The sequence below is a fragment of the Erythrolamprus reginae genome, unplaced genomic scaffold (assembly GCF_031021105.1).
Source record: "Erythrolamprus reginae isolate rEryReg1 unplaced genomic scaffold, rEryReg1.hap1 scaffold_358, whole genome shotgun sequence".
Lineage (NCBI taxonomy): Eukaryota > Metazoa > Chordata > Lepidosauria > Squamata > Dipsadidae > Erythrolamprus > Erythrolamprus reginae.
Genome location: NW_027248724.1, coordinates 1,353 through 24,179, shown reverse-complemented (window position 1 = coordinate 24,179; position 22,827 = coordinate 1,353). Strand labels below are relative to the sequence as shown.

The 22,827-nt window shown below is 43.0% G+C and overlaps 1 protein-coding gene across 1 annotated transcript; it reads right to left on the bottom strand.

The window, feature by feature from the left end:
• Positions 1–1,885: 1,885 nt before the first annotated feature.
• Positions 1,886–18,441, bottom strand: LOC139156164 (protein phosphatase 1E-like). Its single transcript, XM_070731457.1, has 5 exons — positions 18,361–18,441; positions 14,799–14,987; positions 9,015–9,158; positions 5,866–5,959; positions 1,886–2,958 (listed from the first exon to the last, which is right to left on the bottom strand). The coding sequence occupies exons 1-5, from the start codon at positions 18,424–18,426 to the stop codon at positions 1,886–1,888; spliced, it is 1,566 nt and encodes a 521-aa protein (XP_070587558.1). The 5' UTR covers positions 18,427–18,441.
• Between the last annotated feature and the right edge of the window lie 4,386 nt (positions 18,442–22,827).

The window sequence follows — 22,827 nt, the reverse complement described above, 5'->3', positions numbered from 1 at the left end:
CCAGGGAAGGTTCCTTCGGCTGCCCAGCAGCTGATCTGCTCGGTAGCGCAGCAGCAGCGAGGAGCCGAAGATCGGGGTTTCCCCTTTGCATGGGCGGCTGGGAAACCCCGATCTTCGGCTCCTCGCTGCTGCTGCGCTACCGAGCAGATCAGCTGCTGGGCAGCCGAAGGAACCTTCCCTGGGTCTTCCCCGCCGCCCACACGCAAACCCCACCATCTGCGCATGCGCGGCCATGAAAAAAAAGGGTGCGCATGCGCAGATGGTGTTTTTACTTCCGGAACCCTACATCGCGAAAAATCAATTATCGCGAGGGGTCCTGGAATGGAACCCTCGCGATAATGGAGGGATCACTGTATTGTGGAATTTTTGTGAGTTTTTTAAGGTAGTGTAAGCGGTTTGCTGAATATTTTAAGTATCTAAAAGACATGCTTTATTCTGTTACATCCCAGCTACTTAGTTTATGTGAAAATTAGTGTTTATTTCAAGAATATTTTATTCATCGGGGTTAAAATAACAAATGGAAGGCAATCCTCATACTCTCACCCGGAACCTCTAACTGGCAGATTTAAATCTCCAAAATTTTACATCCTTTTTCTAATGTTGCTAGAGTAGATGGCCACGTTCATACTTTATTTCTTGTGATTATGTTTCCAGCTACTCTGGACATTCCTGGTTTGTCTTCATTTTCTATTCTTACAGCCTCTTCAGTTGAAACATGCAAGCAATTGGAGCGAAAACATTTCTGACACGCGATTATTTCTTTTAAAAAAAAAAAAAAAAGAGGATCACAACTTCTTACCTGGGAAAGCAGAACTGATGACAAATTGGCGGTTTAAATGAGTTTTCAATAGGACAGCGTGACTTGTATCTGAACCGATTTTTACATCAGTTTGACACCTGAGATAAAAAGGACTGGGAAAGAGAGCGTGGCGGCGTGAATCAGCCGCAAAATGATGATAAATCTTAAAACTGTTTAAGCATTACTGTATTACTTTGCCCCCACCCCTGTTTAAAAGGCCGAGCTGTCATTAAAGAACACCTCCCTCCCCAGAACCTCCCCAAACAAGTTAACCATGATTTCATTATCGTTTCAATTTTAGCGGCAAAAAAAAAAAAAGCTACAAAATCTTAGCATAGCATTGCTTCTCCTTGCCCCATATTCTCAATGGGAGGAACAAAAAATTAAAAGATTGAATAGATCTCTCGAACTGCATCTGAAGGGTCGGGAGGGCCCAGGTGCTAGATTGAACCTCCCCTATGGCTTTTTAACAACGAACCTGCAAAACGACCTGATAACGTAATTTTTGCTTTACCAGATTAAAGAAGCCCAGTCCCCCAAGGATTCCTCATACGCCTCCCTACTTCCTCCTCTCCGCCACTTACAAAAACGCCACCAAAAACCCAACCCACATCGCTTCTAGAAAGTCTTTCTGAAAACATTGCTCCGTAGACTTCTCTCATAACGGGTTTCTCTCTCTCTCTCTCTTTTTTTGCAAATTCTTTTTTAAATGGCACTTTCCTGTCTTGTCCAGTGAGTCCGTAAGGATATCCAGTTCCCACGAAGAGATGAAGCTACTACATAAAGAGTACATACAGATCTATGTGAGTGTGCTGTTTGTACATGAAAGAGAGAGACTGAATGTGTCCACGAAGTTGCTAGAGAGACTGGTATGCCAATCCTTGTGGGGGGGGGTTTCCCCCCAATTTTTGGAGACAAACACTTGTTTGGTTCCCAGGATGTATGTACATGAGCAGAGCCTTCCGTGGTATCCTAATTCTGAAACGCTCCCTCCAAATTACTTCTAATTCTGTGAATGTCTAGCCTACTGAAGAAGAAGAAGAAGAGGGGGAAATAAAAGAAGTAAAATACAAAGGAGGGAAGGTGTTACTTTTTACAACTCCACAGCAGCCACGGGTCTGGCGGTATACAGGGACTTGGCCTTAACATCAAGAAAATACTCTCGCCGTGACCTTGATGACAACCAAGGGAAACGTGCCCAGGATGGCTTCTTAGGAACTTGTTCCTACGGCCATTTAGGTGGTTGGTTGAGTAGAGGGTTAAACCTTCCGGGCAGAAAAGGGACTTCTGCTCAAAGAGAAGCCCATTGAGCTTCGGCTTCAGTCTCGCTAACCGTTGCCACCGCTTGGGGTCGCAGAAATAAAAGTGTGAGAAAATGGAAGCTTTTCTCCCCCACGACTTGAACCACAGGCCTTCGGGCCCGGTGGGAATTGGGGCCTCCACCAACACCACGCTGCAATCCCCTGGGCTTGGAGAGCCCACGTTCACAGAACCCCGGAGTGCATTCTGCCGCTGGGGAGAAGCGCCGTCCCGTCCCTTGCCGTCTCCCAAAACGCCTTGACTCAAAATCGCCCTCTTTGGTACGCCGGCGCTGAAGACCTGATCCGGAGAAAGGCGTTTGGCACTGTGGATTTTGCCCGCTTCCGTTTTCCTCAGGTCTAAGCAGCTGGGGTCTTCCAAGACGTTGACGGCAGAACCTGCGCTCAAGGTAGTTCTGTCCGTGAAGGAATCCACTCTGCCGTCATAGCCCAAATCGGCAGGCGCCGAGACCTGGTGCTGAGGCCACTGTCTCTTGCAATCTCCCTGGTTCTCTTTGTCATCGCCGCTGTCCTCTTGCCCTCCTTGGAAAGAGTTCTCAGTCCACTCGGATTCCTCACTGACGCTGACGGCGGCGCTCATATCCCTGAGAAAGACCACAATGACAGTGATGTTGTCGCTGGAGCCGGCGTCTCGAGCAGAAGCCACCAACTTGTGGGCTACCATGCTGCTGTCCCCGTTGTTCTCCTTCAGGTGGTCGGCCACCACTTTCACCGCCTCGTCCGGGTTCACCGTGTCGTAGAAGCCATCGCAGGCCAGAATGAGGTAGTCCTCCGACCCATCCATCACTGTGGATCCAGAATCCGCTTCTCCACAGATGTAAGGCTTGTGCTCTGCATCACCTGAAACAGTGAGACAAAAACAAAACAATATATATACAGCAGTACCTCGTGATACGAACCCCTCATCTCACGAACTTTTCGAGATACGAACCTGGGGTTCGGGATTTTTGTGCCTCTTCTTACGAACTTTTTTCGCCTTATGAACTCGCCGCCGCGAATGCCGAACCCAGAAGTTCGGCAAAAGTTCAGGTTTGGCGTTCAGGTTTGGGAGGCCGCCAAGAAGCGCTGCTGCCCGGCTGTCACCTTTGCAGAAGAGCCGCGGGGCTTCTTGGCGGGTCGGGAGGCTCAAACGGAGGTGGGGAATCCCAATAGGGAATTCGATGGGAGGAGCTTTGATGTCACGGAGACGTCCTTCCTGGCCAGCCGAAACGTGGACTCCAGGAAGGACGTCTTCGTGACGTCAAAGCTCTGCCCGTGCAATTCCCTATTGGGATTCCCCACCTCCGTTTGAGCCTCCCGACCGGCAGCTCTGCGGCTCTTCTGCGAAGGTGACAGCCAGGCGGCGGCGCTTCTCAAACCTGAACGCCAAACCCGAACTTTTGCCGAAATTCCAGGTTTGGCATTCGAGGGAACGCTGAGAAGCCCCCCGGCTGTTTCCAAAGGTGACAGCCGGGTGGCGGTGCTTCTCGGCGTTCTCCCGAAACCGAACTTTTGCCGAACTTTTTGGGTTCAGGTTCAGGAGAACACCGAGAAGCCCCCCGGCTGTTTCAAAAGGTGACAGCCGGGCGGTGGCGGCCAGCAAAGCGCCGTTTTTGCAATTTTTCCCCCCTTGCACGCATTAATCCATTTTACATTGATTCCTATGGGAAACATTGTTTCGTCTTACGAACTTTTCGCCTCACGAACCTCCTCCCGGAACCAATTAAGTTTGTAAGATGAGGTATCACTGTATATATATTTCTACTAATTTTTTCTCATCATTCCTATCCCCCATTTCCTCCCACTTAGGACTGTGTATGACTGTAACTTGTTGCTTGTATCCTAAGATTTTTATTAGTGTTGTTTCTTCATTACTTATTTGACCCCTATGACAATCATTGTTTTTTACCTCATAATTCTTGACAAATGTATCTTTTTCTTTTATGTACACTGAGAGCATAGGCACCAAAGACAACTTCCTTGTGTGTCCAATCATCACACTTGGCCAATAAAGAATTCTATTCTATTCTATTCTTAGATGTGGCCCACGGGGCCATTCTGGAAACAGTGAAGGACCCGCCCGCGGTGCCTCTGCCATTCAAAATGGTGCTCAGGTGGGTCAAAGGCACTTGAGTTCCCACAGGCGCCTGCGACACAATAGAATTCTTTATTGGCCAAGTGTGATTGGACACACAAGGAATTTGTCTTTGGTACATATGATCTCAGTGTACATAAAAGAAAAAAGATACATTTGTCAAGAATCATGGCTTAATGATTGTCATAGGGGTCAAATAAACAATATTTGATTGTCATAGGGGCCAAATAAACAATCAATATTAATAAAAATCTTAGGATACAAGCAACAAGTTACAGTCATACAGTCCTAAGTGGGAGGAAATGGGTGATAGGAAGGATGAGAAAAAACTAGAAGAAATAGTAGTACAGACTTAGTAAATAGTTTGACAGTGTTGAGGGAATTATTTGTTTAGCAGAGTGATGGCGTTTGGGGAAAAACTCTTCTTGTGTTTAGTTGCCTTGGTGTGCAGTGCTCTGTGGCAACATATTGAGGGCAGGAGTTGAAACAGTTTATGTCCAGGATGTGAGGGGTCAGTCAATATTTTCACAGCCCTCTTTTTGATAGTGACATAGAGTGTTTAAGTGATATAGATTACCTCAGGGACCGCCTTCTGCTGCAAGAATCCCAGCGACCAGTTAGGTCCCACAGAGTGGGTCTTCTCCGGGTCCCGTCAACCAAACAATGTCGTTTGGTGAAACCCAGGGCAAGAGCCTTCTCTGTGGCGGCCCTGGCCCTCTGGAACCAATTCCCCCCCGAGATTAGAATTGCCCCCACCCTCCTTGCCTTTCGTGAGCTGCTTAAAACCCACCTATGCCGCCAGGCATGGGGGAACTGAGATACTCTTTCCCCCTAGGCCTTTACAATTTTATGCATGGTATATCTGTACGTATGATTGTTTTTTTTATATAATGGGTTTTAACTGTTTTTAGTATTGGATTATACTGTTTTGTTACTGTTGTTAGCCGCCCCTAGTCTGCGGAGAGGGGCGGCATACAAATCCAATAAATAAATAGATTTATTGGATAGATAGATAGATAGATAGATAGATAGATAGATAGATAGATAGATAGATAGATAGATAATAGATAGATAATAGATAGATAGATAGATAGATAGATAGATAGATAGATAGATAGATAGATAGATAGATAATAGATTGATAGATAGATAGATAGATAATAGATAGATGATAGATAGATAGATAATAGATAGATAGATAGATAATAGATAGATAATAGATAGTAGATAGATAGATAGATAGGTAATAGATAGATAATAGATAGATAATAGATAGATAGATAGATAGATAGATAATAGATAGATAGATAGATAGATAATAGATAGATAGATAGATAGATAGATAGATAGATAGATAGATAGATAGATAGATAGATAGATAGATAGATAGAGCTGGCCATCCCCACCCTGGCTATCCCCCCCCACACCCTACCCCGAAGTCAAACAGCCCTGATGCAACCCTCAATGAAATGGAGTTTGACACCCCTCCGTTAAACCATCAATCACTTGTAATCCCTTTTTCTACTGCTTTCCGAAGCTCCAAAAGTATCGAGTGGGCATTTTCATTCAATTTCCCCACTTACGGCTGCAGCACTTCCTGACTCTCAGCAATTCACATGAACAATTATATATTTATTACAAAAGGATGCAACCCGTAGCATTTTGTCCCCTACCAATGGCTCTGGAGACGGAAAGACTCCCGTTGACTCGCCAGGCGCCAAACCAGACCACGCAGCCTCCAAGGGCCTCAATGCGTTTCTTCTCGTCCTAAAGCAAGAAGACAATTCACCCATTGGTTGATCTTCCTGCCGCCGCCACGGAATCTAATTAAGCTCTTACAGTACAGATATTCCTAAATGTTCATCCCAAACCATCTTTTTTATCTTTTCTAACTTTTAAAAAACCCCTCCTTTTTTACGACCCCGTAATCCCTTAACTGCTGTTCTGTTCGGGTCGTATGTGACCCGAAGCCAAGTTTGAGTCCCCTGTAAAACATTTTCCCTGCATATCTGAAACTTGAAATTTCATGACTTTTCATCATTTCAGGGGTTCTCTCTATGAGAATTTTTTTTTTTTGGGGGGGGGGGGGGGGGCTGGCCTGGACCGAAAACTCTTCATTTGAAGTGCTTATGTTTGGTCTTTTTGAAAGCTTTTTTCACTTGGAAAGGAGTCTGAACATTTCTGCACACAATGATATGAAAATTGAAATGAAAAAAGTAAATCTTATTGATTTATTTTGCTGCTATAATGCATGCCCCCCCCCCCCCCGTTTTTGTGAAAGTTTTTTCAATTTATGGATAGCTTTGCTTGCAAAATGCATTCTATTTTACTGAAGTTGGTGTGGGATTGGTAGCTTGAACATTTCTGAATATAAGAAAAATATAAAGGAACTGAAAAAAATGATTCTTACTGGTTTTTTAACATCAGAAATAAGGCCTCCCCCCCCTCGGCTGCTTGCAACCATTTTCACTTTTTATTTTTTTATTCTCCAAATCCGAAATATTCTTTAAAATCTTAGGCATTCATTTACTCAATTTAACAATGCTGATCATCATAAAAATATTTGTGGGGGTGGGGGCTAATTTTTTTCTGGGGGGAAAAAAAGTCATGTTTACTCTGTTCGGGTCATATAGACCCGGACCAAAATGATTTTTTTAGGTACTTGAATTTGATCTTTTTGAAAACTTTTTCAACTGGAAAACTAGTTTGAACATTTATGAACATAATGATATGAAAATTGAACTGGAAAAATTGAGACTTATATTTTTATTTTGATCAAAAAGCCCCTCCCCCCATCCTTTCTGAATTTCGTGTCAATTTATATTTTTTAAGGCCACAAATCCCTAAGGAATTTCCCCCCAAAAGGTTTGATATACTAAATTGAACAATCCTGAACATAAGAAAAATATAAATGAACTGAAAAAAAGGGTTCTTATTGGTTTATTTTTGCCACAAAAGGCCACCATTATTGTCACTTTTTATACATATTTGGCTAGAAATATTTGGAATATCCTTTTGAAAATCAACCACATTGTAGCCAGAGAACTAATTTTATGAAAGAAATCCATTTTACTAAAAAAAAGTATGTAAGTTTGAAATTAACAGCATAATTTTTATATAAATTGAAATAACTTTATGTGCAAAATAAACCAATATGCATCAATTTTTCCAGTTCAATTTTCATATCATTATGTTCAGAAATGTTCAAGCTACAAATCCCACACCAACTTTAGTAAAATAGAATGCATTTTGATAACAAAACTATCCATAAAGTGAAGACTATTTCGCAGAAACGGGGGGGGCATACATTATATCAGCAAAATAAACCAATAAGATTTACTTTTATCATTTCAATTTTCATATTATTGTGTGCAGAAATGTTCAAGCTACCAATCCCACACCAACTTTAGTAAAATAGAATGGATTTTGCAAGCAAAACTATCCATAAATTGAAAAAACTTTCACAAAAACGGGGGGGGGGGGAGGCACATTTATGTGCAAAATAAACCAATAAGGATTAATTTTTCAGTTCAATTTTCATTCCATTGTGTGCAGAAATATTCAAACTTGTTTCCAGGTGAAAAAAGCTTTCAAAAAGACCAAATATAAGTACCTAAAATGATCAATTTGCAGTCCGGGTCAAATAGACCCGGGAACATAAGATTAGGGAATTTTTCTAAACAGAACAGCAGGGTTAATTTGGGATGGAATTGGGACAACTGGATGGAGCTGTGACCGGCTGCCCTTCCTGATGCCATGCAGGGTTCGCAGTAGATATTTTTTTCCTTTGCGTCCTAGGAGAGAAACATCTGCCATCACCTAGGATTGAACTGTCAACCTTCCAAATGGGAAGCAAGCATCATCACTAGGCTACCAAGCCATTCTACATTTCTCTCTCTCTCTTTTTCTTTCTCTCTCATCTGTCTGTCTGTCTAGTTTAGAAACAGAAACATAGAAGTCTGATGGCAGAAAAAGACCTCATCGTCCATCTAGTCTGCCCTTATACTATTTTCTGTATTTTATCTTAGGATGGATCTATGTTTATCCCAGGCATGTTTAAATTCAGTTACTGTGGATTTACCAACCATGTCTGCTGGAAGTTTGTTCCAAGGATCTACTACTCTTTCAGTCAAATAATATTTTCTCATGTTGCTTTTGATCTTTCCCCCAACTAACTTCAGATTGTGTCCCCTTGTTCTTGTGTTCACTTTCCTATTGAAAACACTTACCTCCTGGACCTTATTTAACCCTTTAACATATTTAAATGTTTCAGTCATGTCCCCCCTTTTCCTTCTGTCTCCCAGACTATACAGATTGAGTTCATTAAGTCTTTCCTGATACGTTTTATGCTTAAGACCTTCCACCATTCTTGTAGCCCGTCTTTGGACCCGTTCAATTTTGTCAATATCTTTTTGTAATTGAACACAGTATTCCAAATGTGGTCTCACCAGCGCTCTATATAAAGGGATGACAATCTCCCTCTTCCTGCTTGTTATACCTCTAGCTATGCAGCCAAGCATCCTACTTGCTTTCCCTATCGCCTGACTGCACTGTTCACCCATTTTGAGACTGTCAGAAATCAATACCCCTAAATCCTTTGTTACTTAGTACCTCCTACTTCTTTCCCAATCTATCACTCTATATCTGTCTACATCTGTCTGTCTATCATCTATCTGTCATTATCCCACACTTTGGAACCGCCCATCTTACCTCACAGAGGGGATTCTGGGCAGTGTACAGTAAAATATTAAAACACAAGAACAGTATATCAGCCGAGCCTCCATATTCTGCGAGGGGTTTTGTAGTCCTAGAGTGGACTCACCTCCCGGTCTGGTTTATGAGGCTTCATCAGTTCTACCGCCTGGCCCCTTTTCACGAGCATGACTTGAGAGTCTCCCAGCCAGGCCACGTACAACATGTTCCCTCGGATGAACGTCACAACACCTGTGGTGCCACATCGCAAGCTCTGGGAAGAGAAAACAACCGTCGTTAGGGCACACTTGAGATAATGGAAACGTAAGCGTCAGGCCGAAACCATCACTTCAGTTGTCACATATCATGCTTAGAATGTACAGTGGTACCTCTACCTACAAATGCCTCTACTTACGAACCTTTCTAGATACGAACCGGGTGTTCAAGATTTTTTTTGCCTCTTCTCACAAACCATTTTCCATTTACGAACCTGAGCCTGGGAAAATTTCCCGGCCAGCGCCATTACGCATAACGCATGAGCGAGTCTCTCAGAGTGCGCCAGGTGACTGAGTCATTGACCTGTTTTCTTTTTGTCCCCGTGATTCATTTTCTATTGTTTCCAGCATCCTTTGTCTCTACCCTTTGGTCGGCCACTTCCTGTGTTCATCTCGGGGCGTTAGCTCTGGCCCAGCTGCTGCCCCAAGGACTGTGGATGTGGGGGAGACATCCACATGCTGCAGGCCTGTTTTGCCCCCGGTGGAATCTGCTGATGAAGGCTCCTCTGACCAAGAAGACATGAGTGACAGGGAGGAGGAGAGTGGGGCAGACAGCTCAGAAGGAGATCAATTATCTAGCTCCTCCTTGGATTCAGAAAAAGAGTTAATGATACAGCCACGCATGCGGAGAGCGATGCATAGGCAGCAACAACTGAGAGATTATTATCAAAGAAAATGAGGCCACCTGTGGTTGGGTGGAGCTGTGGTAATTAGTGAGGCTGCTATAAATAGCAGCCTGTGGGTTTGGCCATTGTGGAGGATTATCTGATCGTTGTGTTTCGTGCCTGCTTTGCTGACTTTGACCTTTTGTGTGCTGATTTTTCCCTGCTTTGAAACTAAACCAGAGCAAAGTGTGTTTCACTTTGTGAAAGAAGGACTATGAATTGCCTCACAGCTGCAAGCTAAGTATCTCAGAACTGATAAGGGACTTGTACAAATTACCAGTTTGTTTGGAGACCAGTGCTCTTCGCTATACCAAAAGAGGGCTTAGGTTAAGTGCATTTTCATTATAAAGAACATTGTTTTGAATTTTCAAACGTGTGTGTGTCTGAAATTTGTACCTGTGAATTTTTAGGAGGAGTCTACCAGAGAGCCCGACAGAACAGGTAGTCAGAAGAGGGCAATGACTTTTGGGATGGGTTCGCATGCATTATTTGCTATTACATTAATTCTTGCTTCTTCATACGAAACCGGTCACGGAACGAATTAAGTTCGTAACTAGAGGTACCACTGTATTCTGTTGTGGGAATTTGGGAGGGGCTGCGGCATGAGTGATGCAGAGATGTAGCCATAACAAATTTCTCCTAGATTCTCAAGGTCATCCTTTGTTTGACACCTGCTCGGAAGTTGATGGGAGCAACGGATACGTTGGCATGAAGGAAACTGCTGTCAATGTATGAACTTATGGGTGTGGGAACAAGGGGATGAACTTTCAACTAGGTGGAGAAACCCATGGGATTTCAAATTTGGGTTTCTCACAGATATGCCAACAAGGCTCTGTTAATAAATTGGAACTTTGAGGAATTCTCTGCCTCGGACTCCAATTTAGTTTCTAATGCTATTTGGAACTCTGACACATAGAAACATAGAAGATTGACGGGAGAAAAAAACCTCCTGGTCCATCTACTCTGCCCTTATACGATTTCCTGTATTTTATCTTAAGATGGATAGATGTTTATCCCAGGCATGTTTAAATTCAGTTACTGTGGATTTACCAACCACGTCTGCTGGAAGTTTGTTCCAAGGATCTACTACTCTTTCAGTCAAATAATATTTTCTCATGTTGCTTCTGATCTTTCCCCCAACTAACTTCAGATTGTGTCCCCTTGTTCTTGTGTTCACTCTCCTATTAAAAACACTTCCCTCCTGAACCTTATTTAACCCTTTAACGTATTTAAATGTTTCTATCATGTCCCCCCCTTTTCCTTCTGTCCTCCAGATTATACAGATGGAGTTCATGAAGTCTTTCCTGATACGTTTTATGCTTAAGACCTTCCACCATTCTTGTAGCCCTTCTTTGGACCCATTCAATTTTATCAATATTATAGTTTGGGCTCTTCTGACATAAAACTGACCAACCCCACAGTTGGAAAAACAGAACGTAAACCAGCTTCTTTGTGTTCCAGAAAGTCCTTGATTTAAAACAGTTCACTTAGTGACAGTTCAAAGTTACAATGGAAGTGGAAAAAGAGACTTGAGGACCGTTTTTCACACTTACGACCACCGCAGCATCCCCCATGGACAGGGGTTCAAAATTCAGGCAAAGCGACTCCTATTTCTGGTGGTTGCAGCGTCCCGGGGGGGTGGGGGTGGGGGTCACGTGATCCCCCTTTGCGACGTTCCAATGAGCAAAATCGATGGGGAAGCTGTTGTGGTTGGCTCTGGCCCAGCTCCTGACCCAGGGAATGGGGAGGTGGATGCAGGGGAAAATTCAACATGTCACAAGCCTGTGTTATTGCCGACAGAATCAGGTCAGAGTTTAGTTTCCTCGGATGAAGAAGAAGGTGGGAGTGACTCGGCAGAGGAGGGCTTGGCACACAGCCAAGGCAGTCAATCTCCCTTATCTTCTATAGCTTCAGATGATGACATTTTGGACCCACGCAAAATTATGAATTATGCGTAAGAGAGAACAAGTAAGAACGTATTACAGGAAATAAGGGAGGCCACCTGTGTTTGGGTGGGGCTCCAGTAATTAGGGCTGCTGCTATAAATAGCAGCATGTGGGTTTGGCCATTGTGGAAGAATATCTGTTGCCGTTTCGTCAGGAATCTTGTGTGCTGGACTTTGTTGCTTTTTCACGCCTTGGAAAACAAAGCAGAGCAGTGTGTGTGTGTGTGTGTGTCTCACTTCGTTGGAAGAAGAAGGGGTGTGAAGTTTCTCCACAGCTGCTGGCTAAGTACTTAATGATTGCTTAAGGGACATTGTACAGACTATCTGGTTGTTTTGGGAAGAGTGCTCTTTGCAATACAAAAAGAGTGCTTAGTTTATTTTGACTTTTGTGATAAAGAACATTGTTTTGAATTTTCAAACGTGTGTGTGTGTGTCTGAAATTTGTATCCTTGAATTTTTGGGAGGCTCCTATCAGAGAGCCTGGCAGAACAGAAGCCAGATTGAATTAACCACCTTCCTAACTGAAACAAGTGCAGCAAGTCACTTAACAACCATGGCAAGAAAAACTGGGTAAAAATGGAGCACAAATTCACCTAACTGTCTGGTTCAGCAACAGAAGTTTTGGACTCCATCATCATCGTAAGACGAGGACTACCTGTGCAGATCAATATAGAAACATAGAAACATAGAAGTCTGACGGCAGAAAAAGACCTCATGGTCCATCTAGTCTGCCCTTATACTATTTTCTGTATTTTATCTTAGGATGGATATATGTTTATCCCAGGCATGTTTAAATTCAGTTACTGTGGATTTACCAACCACGTCTGCTGGAAGTTTATTCCAAGGATCTACTACTCTTTCAGTCAAATAATATTTTCTCATGTTGCCTTTGATCTTTCCCCCAACTAACTTCAGATTGTGTCCCTTTGTTCTTGTGTTCACTTTCCTATTAAAAACACTTCCCTCCTGAACCTTATTTAACCCTTTGACATATTTAAATGCTTCGATCATGTCCCCCCTTTTCCTTCTGCCCTCCAGACTATACAGATTGAGTCCATGAAGTCTTTCCTGATACGTTTTATGCTTAAGACCTTCCACCATTCTTGTAGCCCGTCTTTGGACCCGTTCAATTTTGTCAATATCTTTTTGTAGGTGAGGTCTCCAGAACTGAACACAGTCTTCCAAATGTGGTCTCACCAGCACTCTATATAGCGGGATCATAATCTCCCTCTTCCTGCTTGTTATACCTCTAGCTATGCAGCCAAGCATCCTACTTATATATTTTTGAAGCCGGCGCAAGCAATAAAGATTTTTACCAAGCTGTTTGAAATACTGACATGCAGTTCTGAGTTGGAAACCTTCAACGCCCGGGGCAAAGGGAAGAAAAAAATTGAGAGCATCAGTGGCTATGTACCAAATCAGCAACTGTTAATACGAACAGTTAATTTGCTCGTTTTTTCTATTAAAGGAGCAGACAGCAGAAAAGTCTATCAGCTTTGCGGTGATCAAAGCCATCCAAAATAGATTCTGCTCCAGGCAAAAGCAAAGCTTTAGGGATTTTCTCAGAACAGGAAATATTTCTAGAGCCACTTTATAAAGGCCAGGGTGAGATCAGTTCGCCAAAACGGAATTATATGATTTCTTTCTCTATTTTGCATATGGGTTTTCCCCAATGAAATAGGATTCCACAGCAGTTCTTTTGCAACCAGCTTGACTATCTCTTCAAAATTAATATTTGTTTCCTTTGATGAAGGCACTAGTGTTTGTCATTAAAGAAGGTTCCGAGACAGGAAAATGAAAAAAATTGCTTTGAAAGAGACTGAATTCATCTTCAAATTGTTTTCGAACAAATTATAAAGTTCAGAACCGCAAAAATTATCCTTCCGTTCTCTCTGTGCTCCATGCTTCAAATTGCAGGTAGGTTTCTGGCTCGGAGGAAAATACTGTAAATCAGATACTGGCAGATAACAACTACAGGTGATTGTAGACTTACAAACATTTCTGCTTAGTGACTGTTGGAAGTTACAGTGGCACTGAAAAACGTGACTTATGACCATTTTTCATACTTAACAACTGTTACAACATCGCATTCAGTAATGGGCTTCCTACGGGTACAGTCAGGTATGTAGAACCGGTAGAAAAAGTTTTTTTTTTCTTCTTTTTTTTCCTTCTGGGCTCTGAGTATGTTTTTCCTATCACAGTAGACGAGGTTGAATGTGTATAATTTTAGAAGAGCTGAGCATGTGTGTGTATGTACATACACATACAGTTTATATAGTAGATAATGTGTTCAGTTCTGGAGACCTCACCTACAAAAAGTTATTGACAAAATTGAACGGGTCCAAAGACGGGCTACAAGAATGGTGGAAGGTCTTAAGCATAAAACGTATCAGGAAAGACTTCATGAACTCAATCTGTATAGTCTGGAGGCCAGAAGGAAAAGGGGGGACATGATCGAAACATTTAAATATGTGAAAGGGTTATATAAGGTCCAGGAGGGAAGTGTTTTTAATAGGAAAGTGAACACAAGAACAAGGGGACACAATCTGAAGTTAATTGGGGGAACGATCAGAAGCAACATGAGAAAATATTACTTTACAGAAAGAGGAGTAGCTTCTTGGCACAAACTTCCAGCAGACGTAGTTGGTAAATCCAGTCACTGAATTTAAACATGCCTGGGATAAACATCTGTCCATCCTAAGATAAAATACAGGAAATAGTATAAGGGCAGACTAGATGAACCATGAGGCCTTTTTCTGCCGTTAATCTTCTATGTTTATATGTTTCCAAGAACGGAGCAGAGGTTCTAGACCAGGGATGTCAAACTTCTAGCCTACAGATTGGGTGTGTCACACACTGGCCATGCCCACCCCTGGTTTAGCGAAGGGGAGAGTTGCAATACATCACGTGACACCCTGTGGTCGCGATTTTGACACCCCTGTTCTAGACTCAGTCCAATCTTAAAACAGGACCGGTTTCAGAATCCCAGCCCCTGCCCGTTCGCTCAACCGCGGGAGACGTCCGTTCACCTCTCTGGCTGCCTTCTGCACAAAACGTTCGTCCGTCACCCGGAAGGCTTTGCAGAGGGCTTCGGCGGGGTCATGCTGGAATGCTTCCTGGTGCACCAAATTCACGTGCAGGTGAATGGAGGCGTAAATGGCAGCGTCCACTCCTCCATGGCCATCGAACACGGCAAAATAGGCCTGCTCTCCTTGGTCCTGCCAATCGAAAGAGGAGCAAAATCAAAAAGAGACAAGGAGCCGAGTGCCGGCAGCTTCTTCAGAACCAGGTTATGCAGAAGGCCTTTATTTTAATTTTTTTAAAAACAATTTTTATTGAATTTTAAAAAACAAACAGAAAACACTACACAGCAACATTAAATTTTCAATAAATTTGTATAAACATTATAAATGCTAAGAAAATGCACAAATCCCAGCGACCAGTTAGGTCCCACAGAGTGAGTCTTCTCTGGGTCCTGTCAACTAACTGCCGTTTGGCGGGACCGAGGGGAAGAGCCTTCTCTGTGGCGGCCCTGGCCCTCTGGAACCAACTCCCTCCAGAGATTAGAATTGCCCCCACCCTCCTTGCCTTTTGTAAGCTACTTAAAACCCACCTCTGCTGGCAGGCATGGGGGAATTGAGATACTCTTTCCCCCTAGGCCTTCACAATTTTATGCATGGTATGTCTATATGTATGTTTGGCTTTTTATTATAATGGGTTTTAAATTGTTTTTAGTATTGGATTATTGTTATACGCTGTCTTATTATTGCTGTTAGCCGCCTCGAGTCTCCGGAGAGGGGCGGCATACAAATCCAATAAACAAACAAACAAACAAAATAAAAACAGAATAGAAAAAGCAAAGACAAAAAGAAATAAAGAAGAGAAAAAACAGACATAAATAAAACATACATTTGAGATATTTACATCCCCTTCTCATTCAGAATTTCAGTCCGAGGTACAGTATATACATTTTTAGCTTATTTTAGTTAACGTATTGCTTACTTTTCTACAAATTTAAATTTTAATCTTTTAAACTGTCTTTCTGTATAGTTTCTTTTCTTTTATCCTTTCTTTCTTTTAGCCAATTATAGAAGTTCTCCCATATTTCATAATAGCCTGAATCCTCCTTCCCTTCTAGTGTTTTTGACAGCATATCCATCTCTGCACAGGCCTTTAAATGAAGAAAAAATAAAAATCAGGTTGGAACTGTCTAAAAATCATGCACGGGGGGTTATTAACCCAGTGGGACAGGAGATATGGAAACTTTGGTTGAAGAATCCTGAACACCTGTTAAGATCATGCTAACATGATCGCCTAAAACACGATTTGAGTATTGCCCACAAGATCATATGCTGCAACGTCCTACCGGTCAATGACTACTTCGGCTTCAACCGCAACAACACAAGAGCACGCAACAGATTCAAACTTAATACGAACCGCTCCAAACTTGACTGTAAAAAATATAATTTCAACAATCGAGTTATCGAAGCGTGGAACTCATTGCCGGACTCAATTGTGTCAACCCCTAAACCCCAACACTTCTCCCTTAGACTCTCCACGATTGACCTCTCCAGGTTCCTAAGAGGCCAGTAAGGGGCGTACATAAGTGCACTGGTGTGCCTTTCGTCCCGTGTCCAATTGTCTTTCCTTTCTTTCACCTATCTTATATATTCTCTTCCTTTCATATGTCCTCTCCTCTAAGTTCACTTTTACCCTTATATATATATTACCACATGTCTATTTTCTTCCTATGTATTTGTGTATTGGAGAGGGACAGCATACAAATCTAAATAATAAATAAATAAATAAATAAATAAATAAATAAGAGGAATAAATAAATATTTTTTTTAAAAAAATAAACATGGAAAGATCTAATCCAGGGGTAGGCAAAGTTGGCTCTTCTACAACTTCTGGACTTCAACTCCCAGAATTCCTGAGCCAATCATGCTAGCTCAGGGATTCTGGGAGTTGAAGTCCACAAATCATAGACCTTATAAAGTGCTATGAAAGTAATCTTGATTCTATCCCTCTATTGATGCAGCCAAAGACTGTGTTGGCTTTTTTGGACGGCTGCAGCCAGCAGTGGGTTGCTCCCAGTTTGGTCCGGTTCTAAGAATCGGTAGCTCTGGTGGCGAGAGGCAGAAGCGTTGCGTGCAAACCGTTAGTAAAGGGTTTTAGAACCCACAACTGGCTGCAGCACACAGCTGGCTCAGATTTCAGGATCAGGGTCCTTCAAATATACCCGAGGAACAACAATGTCAACTGCAAAGTATCTTTGTCGGTTTGGGAGCAAGTGGAGATATCTACGAGACCGCCTTCTGCCGCACGAATCCCAGCAACCGGTTAGGTCTCACAGAGTGGGCCTTCTCTGGGTCCCGTCAACAAAACAATGTCGTTTGGCGGGGCCCAGGGGAAGGGCTTTCTCTGTGGCGGCCCCGACCCTCTGGAACCAACTCCCCCCGGAGATTAGAATTGCCCCCACCCTCCTCACCTTTCGTAAGCTCCTAAAAACCCACCTCTGCCGTCAGGCCTGGGGAACTGAGATAGTCTTTCCCCCTTAGCCTTTACAATTTATGCATGGTATGTTTGTTTGTATGTATGTTTGGTTTTGTAATAAGGGTTTTTTAGCTGTTTTAGTATTGGATTTACATGCTGTTTTGTTACTGTTGTTAGCCGCCCCGAGTCTGCGGAGAGGGGCGGCATACAAATCCAATAAATAAAATAAAATAAAATAAATAAATAAATATTTTATTTTTTCATTTATATTGATTGATTGATTGATTGATTGATTGATTGAGACTACTATGCTGCCCAACCCCAGACGACTCAAGGCAGCTCATATCAGGTGTGGAATTCCTTCAGATATAAGGTTTTCACTCAAGCTCATCTTATTAAGTCTTAACTGCAATAAAAAACCATTCCCTTGGTACCCCTCTGGATTCTACCCAGGGTGCATAAAAAATGATGCTTTAAAAAAAATTAAAATCACATTTCTTAAAATTTAAATTGGAATTTTAAAAAATTTAAATTGGATTTTTTTTTATTTTAATCAAATTTATTTTTATAAAATGCTTTTGGAATAAGAACTCTATCTAAAACATGTTTTCTATTTAAGACACACTAATAATTTAGTTTATTCAGCATGAAGTGGGGCTTAGTTCTGTAGCATGAGGCTGTATATTCTGCAATATTGACAATTTTGGCAAACTCATTCAATGAATCCAAACCCTGCAAACTGAGATAACATGCACTGCATTGATGCATTTACACAATTTCACAGCAGAGACGTCAGTTGCTCTTTAAAAATTATGATTTAAACCCAATTGGTTGAAATCGAGCCTTTTTACCTAGTGATTTAAATCACAATTTCAATTGACTTAATTTAAATCGTAATCCACCCTGTTTCTGGTTACCTAGAATTTTCATCTAATATTCATTTACTTACTTACTTACTTACTTACTTACTTACTTACTTACTTACTTACTTACTTACTTACTTACTTATTTATTGGATTTATATGCCGCCCCTCTCCGTAGACTCGGGGCGGCTAATAATAAGTCTCTGCTACCTACTGGGAAGTCTCTTTTTACCTCCAGGTTGAAGAGGGTGTTGAAGTCTGGGATGCAGACATGTTTGTCCTCCATCTTGCGTCGCATGTTCTTAATGGCGTGGATGGAGGTCTCATAGTAGCGACACGGCTTCGTCTGGAGCGGGAAGTCCTTCACCCAGGCGCTGCAAACATTGTGAAGCTTGGTAAACACGGTGCGGGCCAACTTCTCCGTCTCCACCTCTATAAGGAAAGCCAACACCGCGGTCAGAGTGAAGAAGAGGGTCACGCCTTCTGAGTTTTACTTTTCCTAAAGTCTGAGCGAAGCCAACCTGACAGATATATATATAAAAAAATCCCAGACCCTAATCAATTTCAGGCTTGACAGGCTGCCCCCCTTAGGAAGAAAAAGACCTCATGGTCCATCTAGTCTGCCCTTATATTATATCCTAAGATAAAATACAGGAAATAGTATAAGGGCAGACTAGATGCACCATGAGGTCTTTTTCTGCTGTCAATCTTCTATGTTTCTAGGTTTCTGTTCTGTCGGGCTCTCTGGCAGACTCCTCCCAAAAATTCACAGGTACAAATTTCAGACACACACACGTTTGAAAATTCAAAACAATGTTCTTTATAATGAAAATTCACTTAACCTAAGCCCTCTTTTGGTATAGCAAAGAGCACTGGTCTCCAAACAAACTGGTAATTTGTACAAGTCCCTTATCAGTTCTGTGATACTTAGCTTGCAGCTGTGAGGTAATTCACAGTCTTTCTTCTTTCACAAAGTGAAACACACTTTGCTCTGGTTGAGTTTCAAAGCGGGGAAAAATCAGCACACAAAAGGTCAAAGTCAGTAAAGCAGTCACGAAACACAACCATCAGATAATCCTCCACAATGGCCAAACCCACAGGCTGCTCTTTATAGCAGCCTCACTAATGACCACAGCCCCACCCAACCACAGGTGGCCTCATTTTCTTTGATAATAATCTCTCAGTTGTTGTTGCCTATGCATCACTCTCCGCATGCATGGCTGTATCATTAACTCTTGTTCTGAATCCAAGGAGGAGCTAGATAATTGATCTCCTTCTGAGCTGTCTGCCACACTCTCCTCCTCCCTGTCACTTATGTCTTCTTGGTCAGAGGAGCCTTCATCAGCAGATTCCACCGGGGCAAAACAGGCCTGCAGGATGTGGATGTCTCCCCCACATCCACAGTCCTTGGGGCAGGAGCTGGGGCAGAGCTAACCACAACAGTTTCTAAGGGGGGCAGCCTGTCAAGCCTGAATTTCATTGGGGACTGGGATTTTTTTGGGGGAATCTGTCAGGCTGGCTTCGCTCAGAATTTAGGAAAAGTAAAACTCAGAGTCCATTTTGAACTTCAAAGGTGAACTTTACTAAATCAGAAGTGGAAAGAAAGGCAAAGTCTCAGGAATAAACCGCGATACTTACCCATTATAAAGTAACCCCAAACACCCCCCCTCGGCAATTCACCCAATCCCCATTGTCCATCTTCGTCAGTTGGATGCATCTTCATTGACGCATCATACTTTTGGAATGCGCGCCACTAACCCACCATCTTAAAAGAACCTAAGAAGAGCCCTGCTGAATTAGGCCAAAGCCCATTGAGTCCAAAATTCTGTGTCACGCAGTGGCCCACCAATTGTCCATGGGGATCTTGAGCAGAAAGAGAAGGCAAGACCCTCCCTTTCTCTTGACCCCCAACAAATGGGACCCAAGGGAACCCTGCCTGCCTCACCCAACATAGAGGCAGCACTTGGTCATCCGTTTCAATAACCACCAATACACTTGGCATCCATGAATCTGTCTAATCCTGCCTTGAAGCTCTCCAGGCTGACAGCTGTCACGACCTCGTCTGGAAGCAAATTCCATAATTCAATTCAATTCAATTTAGTAGATTTGTATGTCGCCCTTCTCCGAAAACTCATGGTGGCTATAAACCAATGACCCTCTGGGTGAAGAAATATTTCTCTTTATTTGTCCTCACTTTCTCACCCATGAGCTTTAGGGAGGGGGCCCTCGTCCTAATATTGTGTGATAGAGAAAAGGATTTTGCTCTATCCACCTTTTCTATCCCATGCATGATTTTATACACTTCGATCACGTCACCCCTTCAACGCCATCTTTCAAGGCTGAAGAGACCAAGGCGTTGCAACCTGGTTTCATAAGGGAGATGCTCCATTTCCTTGATCATTCTTGTTGCCCTTTTTTGCACCTTTTCCAGTTCCATTATTTATTTATTGGATTTGTATGCCGCCCCTCTCCGCAGACTCGGATAATTATATTATCACCCCTTCTCTAGGAGAATCGAAACTCTCTTGGGCTCCTCCAGCAGACTTCCCCCCTCCCAAATCCCAACACCTACCCCCCCACACCTGTTTCTCATGACAGCTTAAGCGCAGTTGAAGGATGAAACACAGTGAGGCTGACAGTATCCTCGGGCATTCTGACAAGTCATTCAGCTTAACATAGTTTGGTGCTGAGGGGCAGGGGAGAAACGCTCCGAAGGGAGTGCGAGGCTCCATCCACCGCCCAGATGCTGCCATTTAGGTCCCACAGAGTTGGCCTTCTCCGGGCCCCATCGACTAAACAATGTCGTTTGGCGGGACCGAGGGGAAGAGCCTTCTCTATGGTGGCCCCAACCCTCTGGAACCAGCCCCCCCTGGAGATTAGAACTGCCCCCACCCTCCTTGCCTTTCATAAAGTTCTTAAGACCCATCTCTGCTGTCAGGCATGGGGAACTGAGACATCTCCCCCGGGCCTATACAGTTTATACATGGTATGTTTGTGTGTATGTTTGCTTTTAATAATGGGGTTTTTAGCGTTTTTTAAATTCTTAGATTTGTTTTTACATTGTCTTTATTATTGCTGTGAGCCACCCCGAGTCTACGGAGAGGGGTGGCATACAAATCTAATAAATAAATAAATAAATTTAGGGGTTTTTTATCCTCTGTGCACGCACAAAAGCTTTCTGTGAATGCGCAGAGGGTAAAAAAGAGCTTTCAGGAAAAACAGACCCTGTACCAGTGATGGCAAAACTTTTTGGGCCTGCGTGCCAAAAGGCTGTGTGTGGTTGTGCTAGCATTCGTGCACGTGCCCGCATCCCTTCCTTCCCCTCCATGCATGCGCACCCCCTGCACTGCCCCTGCATATGTGCACAATCCCCAACCCTCTCCCCACGCACCCGCACAGGTCTCACTGAAGACTGGGGTGGTGAAAAAACAGCCCGACGGGCAAACCGGAAGTTCAGAAAAACAGACTTCTGGTTTGCCCGTTGTGCTGTTTTTCACACACTGGAGACTTCTGGGAAGCTTCCTGAAGCCTCAGAATGTGAAAAAGAGCACAACGGGAAAACCGGACGTCCTGTTTTTCCAAACTTCCGGTTTGCCCGTTGGGTGGTTTTTTCCTGAAGCCTTTGGAGCAGTGGTTCCCAAAATACAGCCCATGGGCCGGATGCGGCCCACTGAAGTCTTTTAACCGGCCGGCGGCAGCACACGAGATTTTGCCAATTGATATAATAAGAGAAAGAGGGAGAAATAGAGAGGGAGAGAGAAATGAAAAGGAGAGAGAGAAAGGGAGAAATAGAGAGAGGGGGGAGAGAGAAAGTGTGAGAGATACAAAGAGAGAGAGTTAGAAAGAATGAGTGAGAGAAAGAGAAGAGAGAGAGAAAGAGAAAGAGAGAGGGACAGAGAGAAAAAGAAAGAGGGAGAGATAGAGAGGGAGAGAGAAAGGAAGAGGGAGAGATGGAAAGAGAGAGAGAAAGAGAAAAATGAGAAAATGATGGAGGGAAAGAACAAGGGAGAGGGAAATGAAACAAATGAGAGAAACGGAAGAGGGAAGAGAGAAGTGGAGAGGAAGGAGGGAGGGAAGGAAGGAAGGAGAAATGGAGTTTGTTGATTTAAGTTTAAATTTACTTGTTAATAAAGAAGTATAAATTACTTTATTACTTTATTACTATTTACTTAATTACTTAATTACTTCTTTATTTTAAATATTGTATTTGTTCCCTTTTTTTTTTTACTTTAAATAAGGTATGTGCAGTGTGCATAGGGATTTGTTCATAGGGGTTTTTTTATAGTCCGGCCCTCCAACAGTGTGAGGGACAGTGAACTGGCCCCCTGTGTAAAAAGGTTGGGGACCCCTGCTTTGGAGGGTGAAATGACATAGGACAACGTCTTGCATGCCCTCCGATATGGCTCTGCATGCCACCTGTTCACCATCATGGGTATAGGATCTCCTGCTTGAGCTGGACTCGAAGATCTCCAAGGTTCCTATCAGCTTTATTCTGACAGTGATTGGTTTTAATGTTCTAAATCAGTGATGGCGAACCTTTTTTCCCTCGGATGCCAAAAGAGTGTGGGCATCTGCTATCACACATGTGTGAGTGCCCACATCCATTATTCAATGCATGGGGAGGCCATAAACAGCCTGTTTCCCAACTCCTGGTGGGCCCAGTAGACTCGTGTTTTGCCCTTCCCAGGCTCCAAAGGCT